Below are 14,030 nucleotides of genomic sequence, written 5' to 3' on the forward strand. Positions count from 1 at the left end.
TAATATAACTAGATAGATCCCATCTGCCCCAGTCGCCTTTCTTGTATTTATCTTCAACAATTTCTCCTCCACTTTACTCTGAATTATTACAAGATCATCTAGCTCATTGCCAGTGTTTACTTCATCTATGGCATTCCCCTTCCTGAATAACTCCTCGTGTGTGAATGTAGATGCAAAATATTGATTTAGTTTGTTAGCTACCTGAGCAGGATCATGAACAGTTGAACCATCGATATCAAGTGGACCAATCTGATTCATCCCCTTCCTTTAGAGTTTACATTAGTAAAGAACTCCTTGCTGTTTTTCTTTGCATCCCTTGCCAAAGATTTCTCGTAATCTGCCTTCGCCTGCCTAACCTCCTTTGTAACTTGGTTACAGATCAACTTATATCTATCATAGGCTACTGTGTCACGTGTTAATTTATATGTATCCCATGCATTTTTCTTCTCTGCCATACGTCTCATTAGTTCATCTGACATCCATTTAGGCCTGAACCTTGAACAACATTTCTTAGTGGTATGTAAAGCCTAGTAGCTTCCAAGATAAGTTTTTTGAAGGCTTCAAATTTTGAGTTTGCTGTTGTTATTTGTTATTTGGTTTTTAGGAGCATTAGCAACTAAGGCCATATTGCTCCGGGATATGCGGTGGTCATTCCTTGACCTTTCCGCATACTCCGTATTTGGTGGTGACGGGCTCGAACCCCGGTCTAATCAAGAAGCATGTGCTACGCACTGCTGCTCCTTCCCACCTGGCTACGGAGGCGCCCGAGTTTGCTGTTGGTAACATCATCAGTTGGTCCCACTGTATAGAATTTAAATACTGTCTCAAACCACCGTAGTCGCCTTTACGAAAGCAATAACCCTTCCCTTTACCCCTGATGGTAGTTACCTCCTTGAGTTAATCCCACTTCAGCACACTGTGATCACTGCCACCTAGTAGTTCCTGTATCTGCAGATTCTTAATGCATGAAGAATCACTACTGATAATCAAATCAAGAGTATTGCTCCCTCTATTTGCCTCCTGAACATGCTGATTTAGAAAACAATCATCCAATAAATCCACAAAAGCCTTGCTAGTGTGTGAGTGACCAAGCCACAAATTCCTGTCAATATCTGGGAAATTAAAATCCCCAATTATAAGACTCTCTGATTTACTGGCCCACTCTATTTCCCTGTACAGTTTCTTATTATACTCATCAGAGTCATTAAGCCCATACCACAACTCCTACTCTCAATTTTTATCTCCCAATGCTTAAGTCACACCAAACTGACTCGACACTGCACCGTCCAGCGATGTCGACTGGCTTCACTTCCCTGGATTTTATGTGTTTCTTAATTAATAGCATAACCCCTCCTCCCTTCCTATCCTGTCTATCCTTTCTGTAGATGTTGTACTCCTCAAATTCCAGTTCTGCATTACTTATATCTGTGTGACACCACGTCTCTGATATCCCAGCAATATCCGCCTTTGATGCTTTCAGCAATACCTCAAATTCATCAAATTTATTTACCCAACTCCTGGCATTGGTGTACACGCAAGTATACACGCACCTGTTCTTTTTCTTAGCTACCCTAACACAACCCATATGTTTACTTGTACCCCAATGATTCCCAGCAGTCTCTGAAATATCCTGCATCTTACTTTCCAGGCTGCTGCTCATTCCAATAGAAGCAGTGCAAGAATCACTTTCACCTCTGCCAGTGGCTACTGTTAATCTATTAGTCCTTGTATGCCCCAAATCGAGCAGTTTTCCGACCCATCTAACACTGATTCGATAGCATCAGCAAACATTCTTTCACCCTTCCTATTTAAGTTATCCCATCCCTATAGAAGCAGTCTCTCCTGATAACAAGCACAGACCAGGCTGAAAAAAATTCTACCCCTTGAGCCTTGCACAATCTTTCCAGGGTCGAATTGATTGACAGGGCTCTCATCATATACTTCCTCCTATCGTATCTAGACAGGACTTCAGTTATATCTCGGACACAGCATGGGTTTGTTAAGGGGAAGTCTTGTCTGACTAATTTGATTGTATACTATAATGTAGTCACAAAGTAACTGGATGCAGGGAATAACTTTGATATCAGATATTTGGATCTTAGAAAGGCTTTTGATACTGTTGCACAAATTGGAGCAGTGTGGCATTGCAGGCAAATTGCTGCTATGGATAAAGATATGGTTGAGTGGGAGAAGACAAAGAATGGTAATCAAGGAAACTGCTCTTCGTGGACTATGTTATTAGTGGAGTCCCTCAGGGTTCAGTGTTGGGTCCAGCATTGTTTTATGAATTTATAAATGGATTGATGGAATTTATAAATTGATGATATACCATCGTTATTAATGATGGTATATCAGGCTTAATGTCCAAGTTTTCAGACGATACGAAGGTTGGCAGGATTGTTAATGACACTAATCACAGTACACTGCTGCAACAGGATCTAGAAAAGTTGAGCAGATGGGCTGAGAGGTGGCACATGAAGTTGAACATTGACAAATGTAAAGTACTACATATGGGAAGCAGTAATCCCAGAGTAACGTATCAACTCTGTGGTACCACACTGACAGTGGTAGAGAATAAAAAGGACCTGGGGGTAATTGTGCAGGGAGATATGAACTTTTCTGAGCAGTGCAGACGGTCTACAAGAGTAGCTCATGGTGTCTTGTCAATGATATACAGGAATTTTTCTAGCAGGGATAAGGAGGTGATTATCCCCTTGTATAAGGCAATGGTCAGACCACACCTTGAGTACTGTATACAGGTCTGGAGGCTTCATTTTAAGAAGGATGTAGAGCTGTTGGAACAAGTACAGAGAAGGGCAATAAGATTAGTGAATGGAACAAAGGTTGCACTTACGAAGAAAGTAGTAGTAGTAGTAGTGGCATGTGATGCCAGAAAGCAAGTGTATGAGCTTATGCAGCATCAGTCAAAAAAAAAAAAAATCAAACCATTCCCTCCAAATGTCTGTCCAGTTCCTCCTTAAATTTATTAAAAGTTTTGAAAGGCTTAAGTTTTGCAAATTACAGGGTCTGGAGACTAGGCACCGGCGAGGTGATCTGATAGAGGTGTATAAATCCTTGAATGGTTTGAGCATGCTCAGTGCTGATGGGATTCTTCCTCTTGCTTAGAATAATCGCCTGAGAGGGCATAAATTCCAATTGAGGAAAGACGGTTGTAGGATATATGTGTGGAAGTTTGCCTTTAGCCAGCAGGTGGTTGATTGCTGGTACAAACTTCCATCTGTCATTGTAGAAGTTGATAGCTTAAACAGATTCAAGGCAGAACTTGACAAACATTTGGAGCGAGTGGATGGGTGAAATAAGGTATAAGTTTTTTTTTGGCTGATGCTATATAAGCTTGCTTTCTTGCATCATGTTCCTTTGCTAATGTTAAGCCAATAGTGTCCTATTGATGATTTATCAAGCAATAACCTATAGAGATAAGGAAGTCATAATCCCACTGTATAAGCCAATTGTAAGACTGCACTTGCAATACTGTACTGCACTACTGTACTGCAATACTGTACTACAAGACCGCACTTGCAAGTATGGAGCCCTCATCTAAAAAAAGACATTGAGCTTCTTGAAAGGGTACAAAGATGGGCAACTCATGGTGAGATTGGCAAAGGGATAACCATATAATGAAAGACTTTGATTATGCGGGCTACATAGCTTGGTAACCAGGTACCTTAAAGTGGACCTGATTGTAGGTTTTTAAGACTTTGAGGGACATTAGTAAATTGAGAAGGTGAAATGATCACTGTTATAAAGAATTCCAAAAATAGGAGCCATAAATTCAAATTACAGGGGGAGAGGTTTTAGACTAAACTGTTAGTAAAATAATAAGAGGAGTTTACCTCAATATAGTACGTAGAACACTTCCGTATGATACCCTCCAGAAATTAAAACGGAAAAACTGAAAAAAATCGACAACTTACCGGTACATTAGAGTAAAATATAAATAATTAAATAATCAATTTAACACAATTCAAATCAATTTAACACAATTCAAATCAATTTAAAACAATTAAAAATCAAATTAACGGAATTAAAAGAATCTAACAAAAATATTCAAAACAATTTTCCTTCCTTAGAATAAACTGTAGAAAGATTTTCTTCAGGAAGTGAGTTGCTGATTAATTTGAAGAAATTCAAAGAGAAGAGAAGTGCATAATATGTCTATTTTTGTATCTACTCTCTCTTTTTTTATTTATTTATTATTTTTTTTTATGGAAATGGTGCAGCGAAAGCCTGTGGCTTCCTTGCACCATTTGGCTAATATTAATACTGATAAAGTCTCTCCTGGAACCTTCCAGCCACACCTTGTACAAATTTGTAGTATACAGTACATGCTTAGGTGAGAACAGTTAAAAGGATCGCCTGAGGGGAACATACATTGCAGAACAGAGCAGGAGCTTTGTTAACCATTCAGATTACAATGATTTTATCAGATCTTTTCCAATGAAACAAGAGGAATTTACTAACCTCTACAAGAATACAATAAGGCTGTAATAAGAGAGATTCACACCGTAATAGGAAACATTAAAAATGTAATGCTGGACAGAAAAGAGGGATATCAAAAACATGAAGCTTAAACAGTTCGGAGGTGAATCTATGCAAGTTAAAGCAAGTTGTAGTATATTTCAGTCCATGCTTCTGCCTATATAGGTTGAATAACAATAAACCACACAACCTATATAGGCGGAACCACTTGCAGAGATATGAGTAATCCCTGCAATGGCAGTGGTTATGCTGGATGGTAGTGTACAAAGCAAATGTCCTCTCAAATCCATTAAAAGATTCTGAGGTTATCCTGTATAGCTTCCAAAACGCTAAAAATGTTTAATGGTGACCAAATGATAGGGAAAGATTTTGTTTTCATAAAGGTACTACACAATGGTCTCAGACAGAGTTTAAATTCTATACAATGAAACCAACTGATGATGATGTTACCAACAGCAAATTGCAGCATCTGAAGACCATGCACCTATGAGGTGATCTGATTGAGGTGTATAAGGCCTTGAATGGTTTGAGCAAGCTCAATGCTGACGGGATTCTTCCTCTTGCCCAGATTAATTGCCTGAGGGGACATGAATTCAGATTGAGGAGAGACAGTTGCAGAATAGATGTGAGGAAATTTGCCTTTAGCCAGAGGGTGGTTGATTGCTGGAACAAACTTCCATCTGTAATTGTGGAAGTTGACAGCTTAAATAAATTCAAGGCAGAACTAGACAAATATTTGGAATGAATGAATGGGTGAAATGGGAAGAGTGTTTTTTTTTTTTTTTTTTTGAGCTTATGCTGTATAAGTTTGCTTTCTTGTATCATAATATGCCTCTACTAATGCTAATGATCCTGCTATAATCCAGACAGGAAGTACCAACTGTTCAATTGAACAAAGCCTCTGTTAGACTTGGTTGTAGAATGACCAGAGGGAAATATTTTGATGATAACAAAGTAACCACATTATGCAAGGCATGATGCAGTTAGCATGACTGAGAATGCCAAGATCAAAGACAAACCTTACACTGAGATCTTTGTAATCTTGTGCAGATAGAAAACAACAAAATACTTTTATCAGAATTGATTGTTGTGAGATTAAAACTAACCAAGTTTATAAGTCCATTTCCTTTTTCAGAATGCACCTGTTTAAAAGCACAGGCTGACAGAGAAAAATGGACTTGGAAATTTCAACACTGTCAGCAAATAACTGACATTGAACATTGAGGTCAAACAGACAGGAGTGAAGGCCACTAGTGAATTCTATGACAAACTAAGAGCCAAGGATAATCCTTATGGAACAACCCCAAGTGTTAAATGATTAGTGACTTGTATTAGTTTCTTTTGCAATAATAAGACTTTTCATTTGATATCCAGTCATTTTAATTTAAGCATTTATAATTTTGAAGAAGCAAAAGCCTCTCACTTGTTGAAACTGTTGGTAATAGGCATTCAGAACTTAAACTTAAGCTCTCTCTCAACCTTCGGTGGAAAATCCATATACTAGTACCCCACATCACATTAAATGCTTCCAAAAGTGGGACCTGATGAATGTTACAGAACAGGAATTGATTCAAGAAGTGCAGAATCAGAAAGTCATCCAAGTAAATGAATCACAATCAATTTATTCCTATACAAAATTATACTACTTTTGGTACACCAACTCTACCATCCAGTTTTAAAGACAGTTATCATAACTGGCATGTCCAAACCAAACACCCTCAATGCCAGCGGCTGCTACAAGTGCCAAAAATTTGTTCATGCTCACAGCATGCTGAAGAGATACATTATGCTGTAACTCATGTATAAATAGTGTACTGAAAAAACATGTCCAAATTGTAAATCATCCAACTTATTATTGTCCACACCTACATCTATGCAAAAACAAAATACTAATTACAGAATGTGATCTATTGAAAAACTTCAGATCCTGATAAAAAAAATGGCAAAATACCATCATGGATGTGAGATAATGACGTCTCTCTCAACAGACTGGACCCCCCAACAAGAAGCTGACCTCCCAGCTGCTGAGGATTAGGCAGATGCATGCATGCAAGCAAGCACCCATGCACAACCCTTCAGAAAAGTTTTTAATTCCATTTTTATTGATAGTCCTTTTACACAAAAGGACTGTCTATTAATCTATAAAAATTGAGCAGAGCAAAGGCATAACTTCAAATTACAACAACAACTTGCATTACAATTATACAATGACATAATCACATTCGGCATATTTGATAATGTTCCAAATAAAAAACTGTTGCACAAATTGGGCAGTGTGACATTAGGGGAAATTAACCACTACAGATAAAGGGAAGGTTGAGTGGGAGACAACAGAGAGTGATTATCAATGGGAATTGATCTTAGATTAATATTATTAGTAGAGTTTCCAAGGTTCAGTTCTAGGCCCATTGTTGTTGTTTTCAATATTTATTACTGATACTGACTCTTGATATTTTAAGGAGTCCTTATGTGCTGTAATGTAATAACTAGATCGTACGTAAAGCTATATGTACGATCTAGTTACTGATACTGATTAAGCCTATCAGGCTTAATGTCTAAGTTTACAAATGATACAAAGGTTGGAAGAGTGGTTAATGGTAGTAATCAGGGTATGCTACTGCAACAAGATCTAGAAAAATTAGGCATATGGGCTGTGAAGTTGAAATCAAAGTTTAATGTTGACAAATGCAAAGTGCTACATATAAATAGCACCAGTACTTTTTCTGTAAAAAATAGGTGCTGGTACTCATTCTTTGCTATCAGGAAAAATTGAAAATTAAAAGGACATGAAAAGTACAGACTCTAAAAAATTATTTCCTGATATTGTTACTTAGTAGTAACGTTTTTGAAATAAGAACAACAAATTAAGTATATTAACACACAGTTTATTATATAAATTTATTATTCAAGTATATAAAAAATAAGTAAATGTTTAAAAAATAAGTAAAAATTAGTAAAAGAAATAAGTAAAAATAATTTCATAATAAAGTTTTTATCGAATATTCCAAAATTTTATTGAGTTCTCATCCAACACACCATGCCGACTTCTTACTGTTTGTGTCTGTTTCTGAAGCAGCCATGAATCGACATATTTTGCTGGATCGAAGCGGGTCAGTGGTGGGCCACGATTGTAGCGAAGTGTAGGGCCCAAGAGTAGTGAAGAAAATGTTTTTGTCATGAACGAAGCTCTGTTTGGGCTGACGATCAGATTCATTTGTGAAAATTCTCATTCACATTCACTCGATGAAATTGGTATCATACTCGGAGCATTCATCAAATGCTCTTCAATTTTCCCAAAAACCGTCTTTTCGATTAGGTATTCCCAAAATGGATGAATTGTATCTCTTTAATTTAACTTAAGCCTAATTGACAATTTTCTAAATTCATTCTCACCAAATGCCAACATTTCATGTTTAGAAGGTTTAATATCTTTGTTGTCCTCATTTTCCTTCTTTCGTAATCGATATTGTCACTAGTTCTTAAATTTAATTTTTTTTTTTTTTTTTTTTTAAACTGTCCAAAATGTCTGTGTCTTTCCGATATTCAGCTACTGTGGCCATGTAAATAGAGAAAGGAAAATTTATGGAAAAATGTGGATAACGCACTTCCGCAAAACAACAGATGATTATTTGTTGAGGTAAAAGAAAATCACTCCCTCCTAATTCTCAAACGAGGCACTTACAGTTGATTCCCAGAAGTCTCCAACCTATGGCCAGGTGGAAAGTGAATTAAAACAGTATTTTAAATTTTGCTAATTATCAAAAAAATTCTCATTAAGTGAGCATTTAAAGACAAAAGTAAGGTATTTTTTTGAAAAACAAAAGAAAGTCACATTTTTATAACTTTAATAAAATCTAAAAAATAAATTAGTGACATAGATTTATTACACATAAAAGTATTGGGAATTTGCATTTTTCATATATAGCCTGAAAATAAAAAATGGTAACAAGAAAACAGAAACTTCCTTTTACATGTAACAAGATAGGGAAAAAAATGTAACACACTAATTTTTCTCGAATCACTCAGTGCGGCTCCCGAAAGAATTCTAACTTTGAATATGCCTCTTGTACAAAAAATGGTTGGACACCACTGCAGTAGATGAACCAGAGCTCATTGGGAATACCCCTTGAGCTGCTCACTGTTGACCGGCACGACTTCTCCGTATGTGGGACAGGTGGTTGGATAGGTTTTACTAAGTTGCTAGCTCTCTCAATTCTTGCTTATCAGCAGCACTAATTTTCTAAATTGCCTGAAGGCCAAAAGTGAGAACAGTGTGTATGCAGTTAAGTCTCTCCTAAGCCGTTTGTTATATGAAAAATTTCTTTGCTCAACCGAAACTATTTTAAATGTAATTTCCCAGGGCAAAAAATAATCGCTCTAAGAGGAGTTTGTTAAACAGAGGTCCGACTGAGTAATTTAGAATTCTAAAAATGGTTATAAAGTTTTATATAATAGATATCTTAACAATAGACAGTGAGATGCAAATTTAGTTAAATAACTTTAAGCTTATTTAAAAAGTAGGTAAACATGCGAAAAATTTTACGGAATATATTACAAATTTCAAAGTGTACAGCATCCAAATGTCACACATCACTGTTAATAAAGGTGCCGGTACGCCGTACCATCTCAAAAAAAAAGCACCGAGTAGCAGTAATCCTAGAATAATATACCAAACTGTGTAGTACCACACTCGGGTGGCAGAGAACGAAAAAGATCTGGAGATAACTGTGCAAGCAGATGAAATTCTGTGCAGTGAAGATGGGGCTGCTGGGACAGCTGCCCCAAAAAGTGGCTTCTGGATGCATATGCATCCAGTTCAAACAGCTCTGCATCCCCTTTTTTGGGATGCAGAGCTGTTTGAACAGGTGCAGAGAAGGGCAATGAGATTACCGAGTTGAAAAAAAGGGTACTTTTTACCTTTTGAAATTTAATTATTGTACTGAATTTTTCATCAAAACTATTTTATAAAAATGAGACACTAACAATAAAAGAGAAGTTGGCCAGGACCTATACATATTTTCATTATAGCAAAATTTTCATTAAAACATGTGTTTTTATATTGGGATTTTATTGTATATTTTTATTGTTTTGCTTTCTAGGGAAGGCAGGATCTTGTGTAAAGAAGTGGGAAACCATGGATTTTTGAGTACATGCTGATCATGCAAGAGCATTGCCATGACTGCATTTGCATCTTTTAATTCTTCTGTGGTGAAAAATTTAAGATCTTTTATTAGTCTACATACAGGGTCTAAGAAAAATTGACATTTTTTAAAAATACAATCAGAGAACTTTTTAATCTTACCTCATATTAAATATTTTCAACTCTGATTCATCCTCTCAAAATCATCTCCAAAGGAATACATTTAAGAATAAACTTCCATGTGAAGAAACAGAAATTCTGTATTTTCTGCTTATGCATATCATTATGTTAATGTAATTTGGATAATGCTCATAACAATTACCTATTTTCAACAAGGACTTCTTCTATATGCTGAGCTAATGGTTCATCTATTCCCAACAGGTCTAATGCATAAGGCCCTGCACACATGCAACCTCCTCTTGCTTGAATACCAAATAAATCGTTCAGAAGCAAGCATACATATTTATGATGCAATAATAAATGTGTCTGAGGATGAAAAATAAGAAAAGAGAATATAGGAAGCCTTGGAGCACTCTGGTTACCCAATATTAATAAATTTGAAACAGAGGACCATGCAGACATGGCTTTTCTGGAAAAGAATTAAAAACAATGGGCACTGTTAAATTACATAATTATGAGAGTGGCATTTTTATTTATACATAAAATAAAAGTGAATAATAAATATTATAACTCAGTATAATAAAATTACTGTCAAAATTTAGTGTATAATTCATCAATGAATGAATGGTAGAGTTAAGAGTGATCAGTATTTAACTATCAGCTGTTTCCTTCCTTTTTTAAAGTTTTTTTTTTTATCCTCTCACTGCTAAAAGGAGAAAGGGACCTCTCAGAAACTCCTGAATCATTTCATTCCACTCTTAGATGACTCCAAAACATGATCTTGAACAGTGAATAGAGCCATTTCTTTCCACCATCAGTAACAAAGGAATTTCTCCAAAAGATAATACTTTTCAGCACATATACTGTTATTTTATAATATTATGGGTCAAAAGGCAATAGAACCATACCCTTTCAACAGTCTTATGGCACAATGTTAAATTATAAGATACAATAACTGGTCATATGATATATGAGAGATTAAAGTAATGGATGAAAATAAGGTCAAGGAATTCAATATTATCATAGACAATTTATATTTAATCAAAAGTCAGTCCTTGTATAACACATTTACACTACACAAATTTGATCATACATGATTTATAAATATTTATAAATGATGCTGCAATTAACATGAACCGAATTCACTTATGCACGATTCACCTTTGTGTTTACAAGAAATGGCAGTCGAATGTGGCAGAATCACCCCAATTAAATGCATCACAATAAGAATGAAGAGAAGATTCTGAAAATTTATTTTGTTTTTTATGACTGAAGATTTCATGGAAGGGGAAACACATTTTACCATAATAACATAAAACCCACAGAACTCCAGCTATCGGTATTATTGCAAATGCAATTAAATTGAGTTTACTACCTGTTTATAACAAATTCCATTAGCAGGAACCCCCAATAAACCAGAAACTGCAAATTGTTTTTATTTTTTTATGGTAGTGACCTCCAGAAATGTGCTTTAGTAAATTGTGAGCATATGAGCTCACATGAGGTGATAGTGTGTTTCTGCATTTACTGCATTGTTTATTCAGTTTCTACACGGGTGCTGCATTGTTTATTCAATTGCTACATGCATGCTGTGCTGTTTGTGTATCAAGCTTGCCTCTTCATTTTTGTTCTTTTTATACTTCTTGAAAAAAGTGTGAAAGGAAGCATCTTGGTGAAGATACTACAGAGAGAGAGAGAGAGAGGAAAAATAAAAAAAGCAATATCGATAGAGGAAAAATAAGAAATTGTGAAACACTTTTAGTGGAATGAAAGAACATGATATTGTGTGTGCTACAGGCCTATATGAGGCAATGCTGAATTAGAAAGAATGCAAATAAAATAAAAGCAGCTTTCATAGAAGGAACAACTCAAAGTGTAACAAAATCCATTAGATCAAGATACAAAGAATTGGAAGAGATGGAACGTCTGTTATCCGTATGGATAGAAGGTCAAACAAAGAAAAGATCAGGGACAAGTTTGCTTACGACAAATGCAAAAGCATTAGGATTATTTGAAGACCTCAGAAATAAAGCTGAAAACCCTCAAGAAGTGCCTCCCTTTACTGCCAGTAGTGGCTGGATTAATAATTTCAGGAAACATCATGCTTCCCATAATGTGAAATTATCAGGTGAAGCTGTGAGAGTGCAGATGAAGAAGCAGCAAAGGCATTTCCGCCGATATTGAAAAAACTAGTTGAGGAAGAGGGCTATACACTGGACCAATTTTCAACTCTGATGAAACCGGACTATATTAGAAAAAAATGCCAACCCAAACATATATCTCAAGAGAAGAAGCACAACTCCAGGCTTCAAAGGATAGATTGACTGTTATGTTAGGAGAAAATGCAAGTGGCAACTTGAAACTGAGGCCTGTTATTGTTTATCATGCAGCCACTCCACAAGCATTAAAAGGGATTGTAAGGTCTACTCTGGGTGTTTACTTTAGGAGCAGCAGAAGAGGGTGGAAGACAGGGCAAATCTTCTACTAGATGTGTTTGAGGATGTGTTTCGAAGTTACTGAAAAAAATAAAAATTCAGATTTTAATTGTTTTGGACAATGCACCAAGTTACCCTCCAACCCTTGCTGAACTGTCACCAAATATCAAAATCCTGTTTTTTCCCCCTAACACAACATCACTTATCCAGCCACTTGACCAAGGAGAAATTGCTGGTTTTAAGCACTATTACACAATATGCACATTTAAGACGTTGATAGCAGTAACAGAGGGAAAAAATGCACCAACAGTTATGGACTTCTGGAGGCAATTTGACATAAAGAATTCAATTTACATAATTGTGGAGGCTTGGAACGAAGTGACAAAAGAATGCCTGCATGGTGTTTGGTGGCTTCTTTTACCAGATTTTATTCGTAATTTTAAAGGCTTTGATCCTGTAAAGGAACTTCCTAAATTAAGAACACATTGTGTTGCTCTCGCAAGGCAGGTTGACTTTGAGGAATTGGAGGAAGAAAACTTAGAAGAGTTGTGTCAGTCCCATGAAGAAGAACTTTCAACTGAAGAACTGCAACAACTTGCTGCTGAAGGGCAGATGGAAGGTGAGGGAAGACGACAAAGATGGATGCCTCTAAGCCACCATAGAATAGCTTTCTACCTCAGAGTTATCTTCAGTTTGGAGTTCGTTGGAGAAAAGTATGCAATGGCTAGAAGATAATGATTACAATGTAGAAAGAAGCAGAATGGCACTTCATACAATTCAATCTGCTTTGGAGATATTTAGGCAGCTACTTTGTGAGAGAAGGAAGATAGCAAAACAACAGAAACTAGATATCTTTTTTATGAAAACACCCAAGAAAGAGACAGAAAATGAGCCACAGCCCTGACGCTCCGGTATGACCACATTTCGTCCAAAGCCCTCATTTGCATCTCCTCCACCACCCAGTTCTGATAATGACAACCTGCTGCCACTTTCCTCATAATTCTGCTAATTCAACCCTTTCTTATGCCCTTTCCCTCAAACTGTCTTCATTTATTTTTAAGGTAGAAACCTAAATTTAAATGATTAAATTATTAATTTTACATTTTTTAAACTGTGTAAGTGTTTATTATTATAAAATTACAGATGCTCAGAGCGAAACGGATACAAAAATATAGATTGTGACAAGTTTAATAATAGTAAATATACCTATATTAGATTAGATACATACAAATAAAAGCTTTCGGTTGTTTAGTCAACCTTCTTCAGTTAAACTGACAGCTAGAATCATATGTGTAAGTGTTTATTATGATTACTTATTATGTTTGGTAATGTTTTCGTTACAAATATGTGTTCAATCTTGGGTGTTCAGCACCTAACTCTATTTTTCCCATAAGGCCTGTTATTTATATTGCATGATTTTGCATTATATAAGGGTTTCTAGGAACACAACTATCGTGTTATACGAGGACCAACTGTACTAGGAAAAAACAATTTACTGATATTTTTTAAATCCTGCAGCTGGCATGTTTTAATAGCAGTCACTGGTCATATGATATATGAGAAATAGTATTCCGTTAAGTTCTGCTTTCTACTAATGAAATCTATGGCATAATTGGAACAGATTGGAATGTTAATTTATACTTATTAAGCATATCCAAATGTTTCTATTTGAAACTTTCCTTATGTTATCATATTTTTCAGTAAAATTAAATGCAACAAGGCATCATATCTTTAAGAGTATAATAATCAATACAATATTGATGTAAACATACCATAGACAACTCTTAAACAAAAAACTACGTTAGTAGTGTGAAAGGCGCCTCTGTAGCCAGGTG

General features: G+C 35.9%; 1 protein-coding gene across 1 annotated transcript in view; it reads right to left on the reverse strand.

Annotated features, from left to right (window-relative positions):
* The window catches only part of LOC150088026 (uncharacterized), a 276,978-nt gene that overhangs the window by 159,314 nt on the left and 103,634 nt on the right, over positions 1-14,030 (reverse strand). Inside the window, exon 10 of the mRNA XM_090369988.1 lies at positions 9,963-10,229. Within this exon, the coding sequence (XP_090226114.1) occupies positions 9,963-10,229 (267 nt within the window). The remainder of the gene's footprint in view (positions 1-9,962; positions 10,230-14,030) is intronic.

This window comes from Mastigoproctus giganteus, chromosome 3 (assembly GCF_048544385.1).
Source record: "Mastigoproctus giganteus isolate SK-2022 chromosome 3, ASM4854438v1, whole genome shotgun sequence".
Lineage (NCBI taxonomy): Eukaryota > Metazoa > Arthropoda > Arachnida > Uropygi > Thelyphonidae > Mastigoproctus > Mastigoproctus giganteus.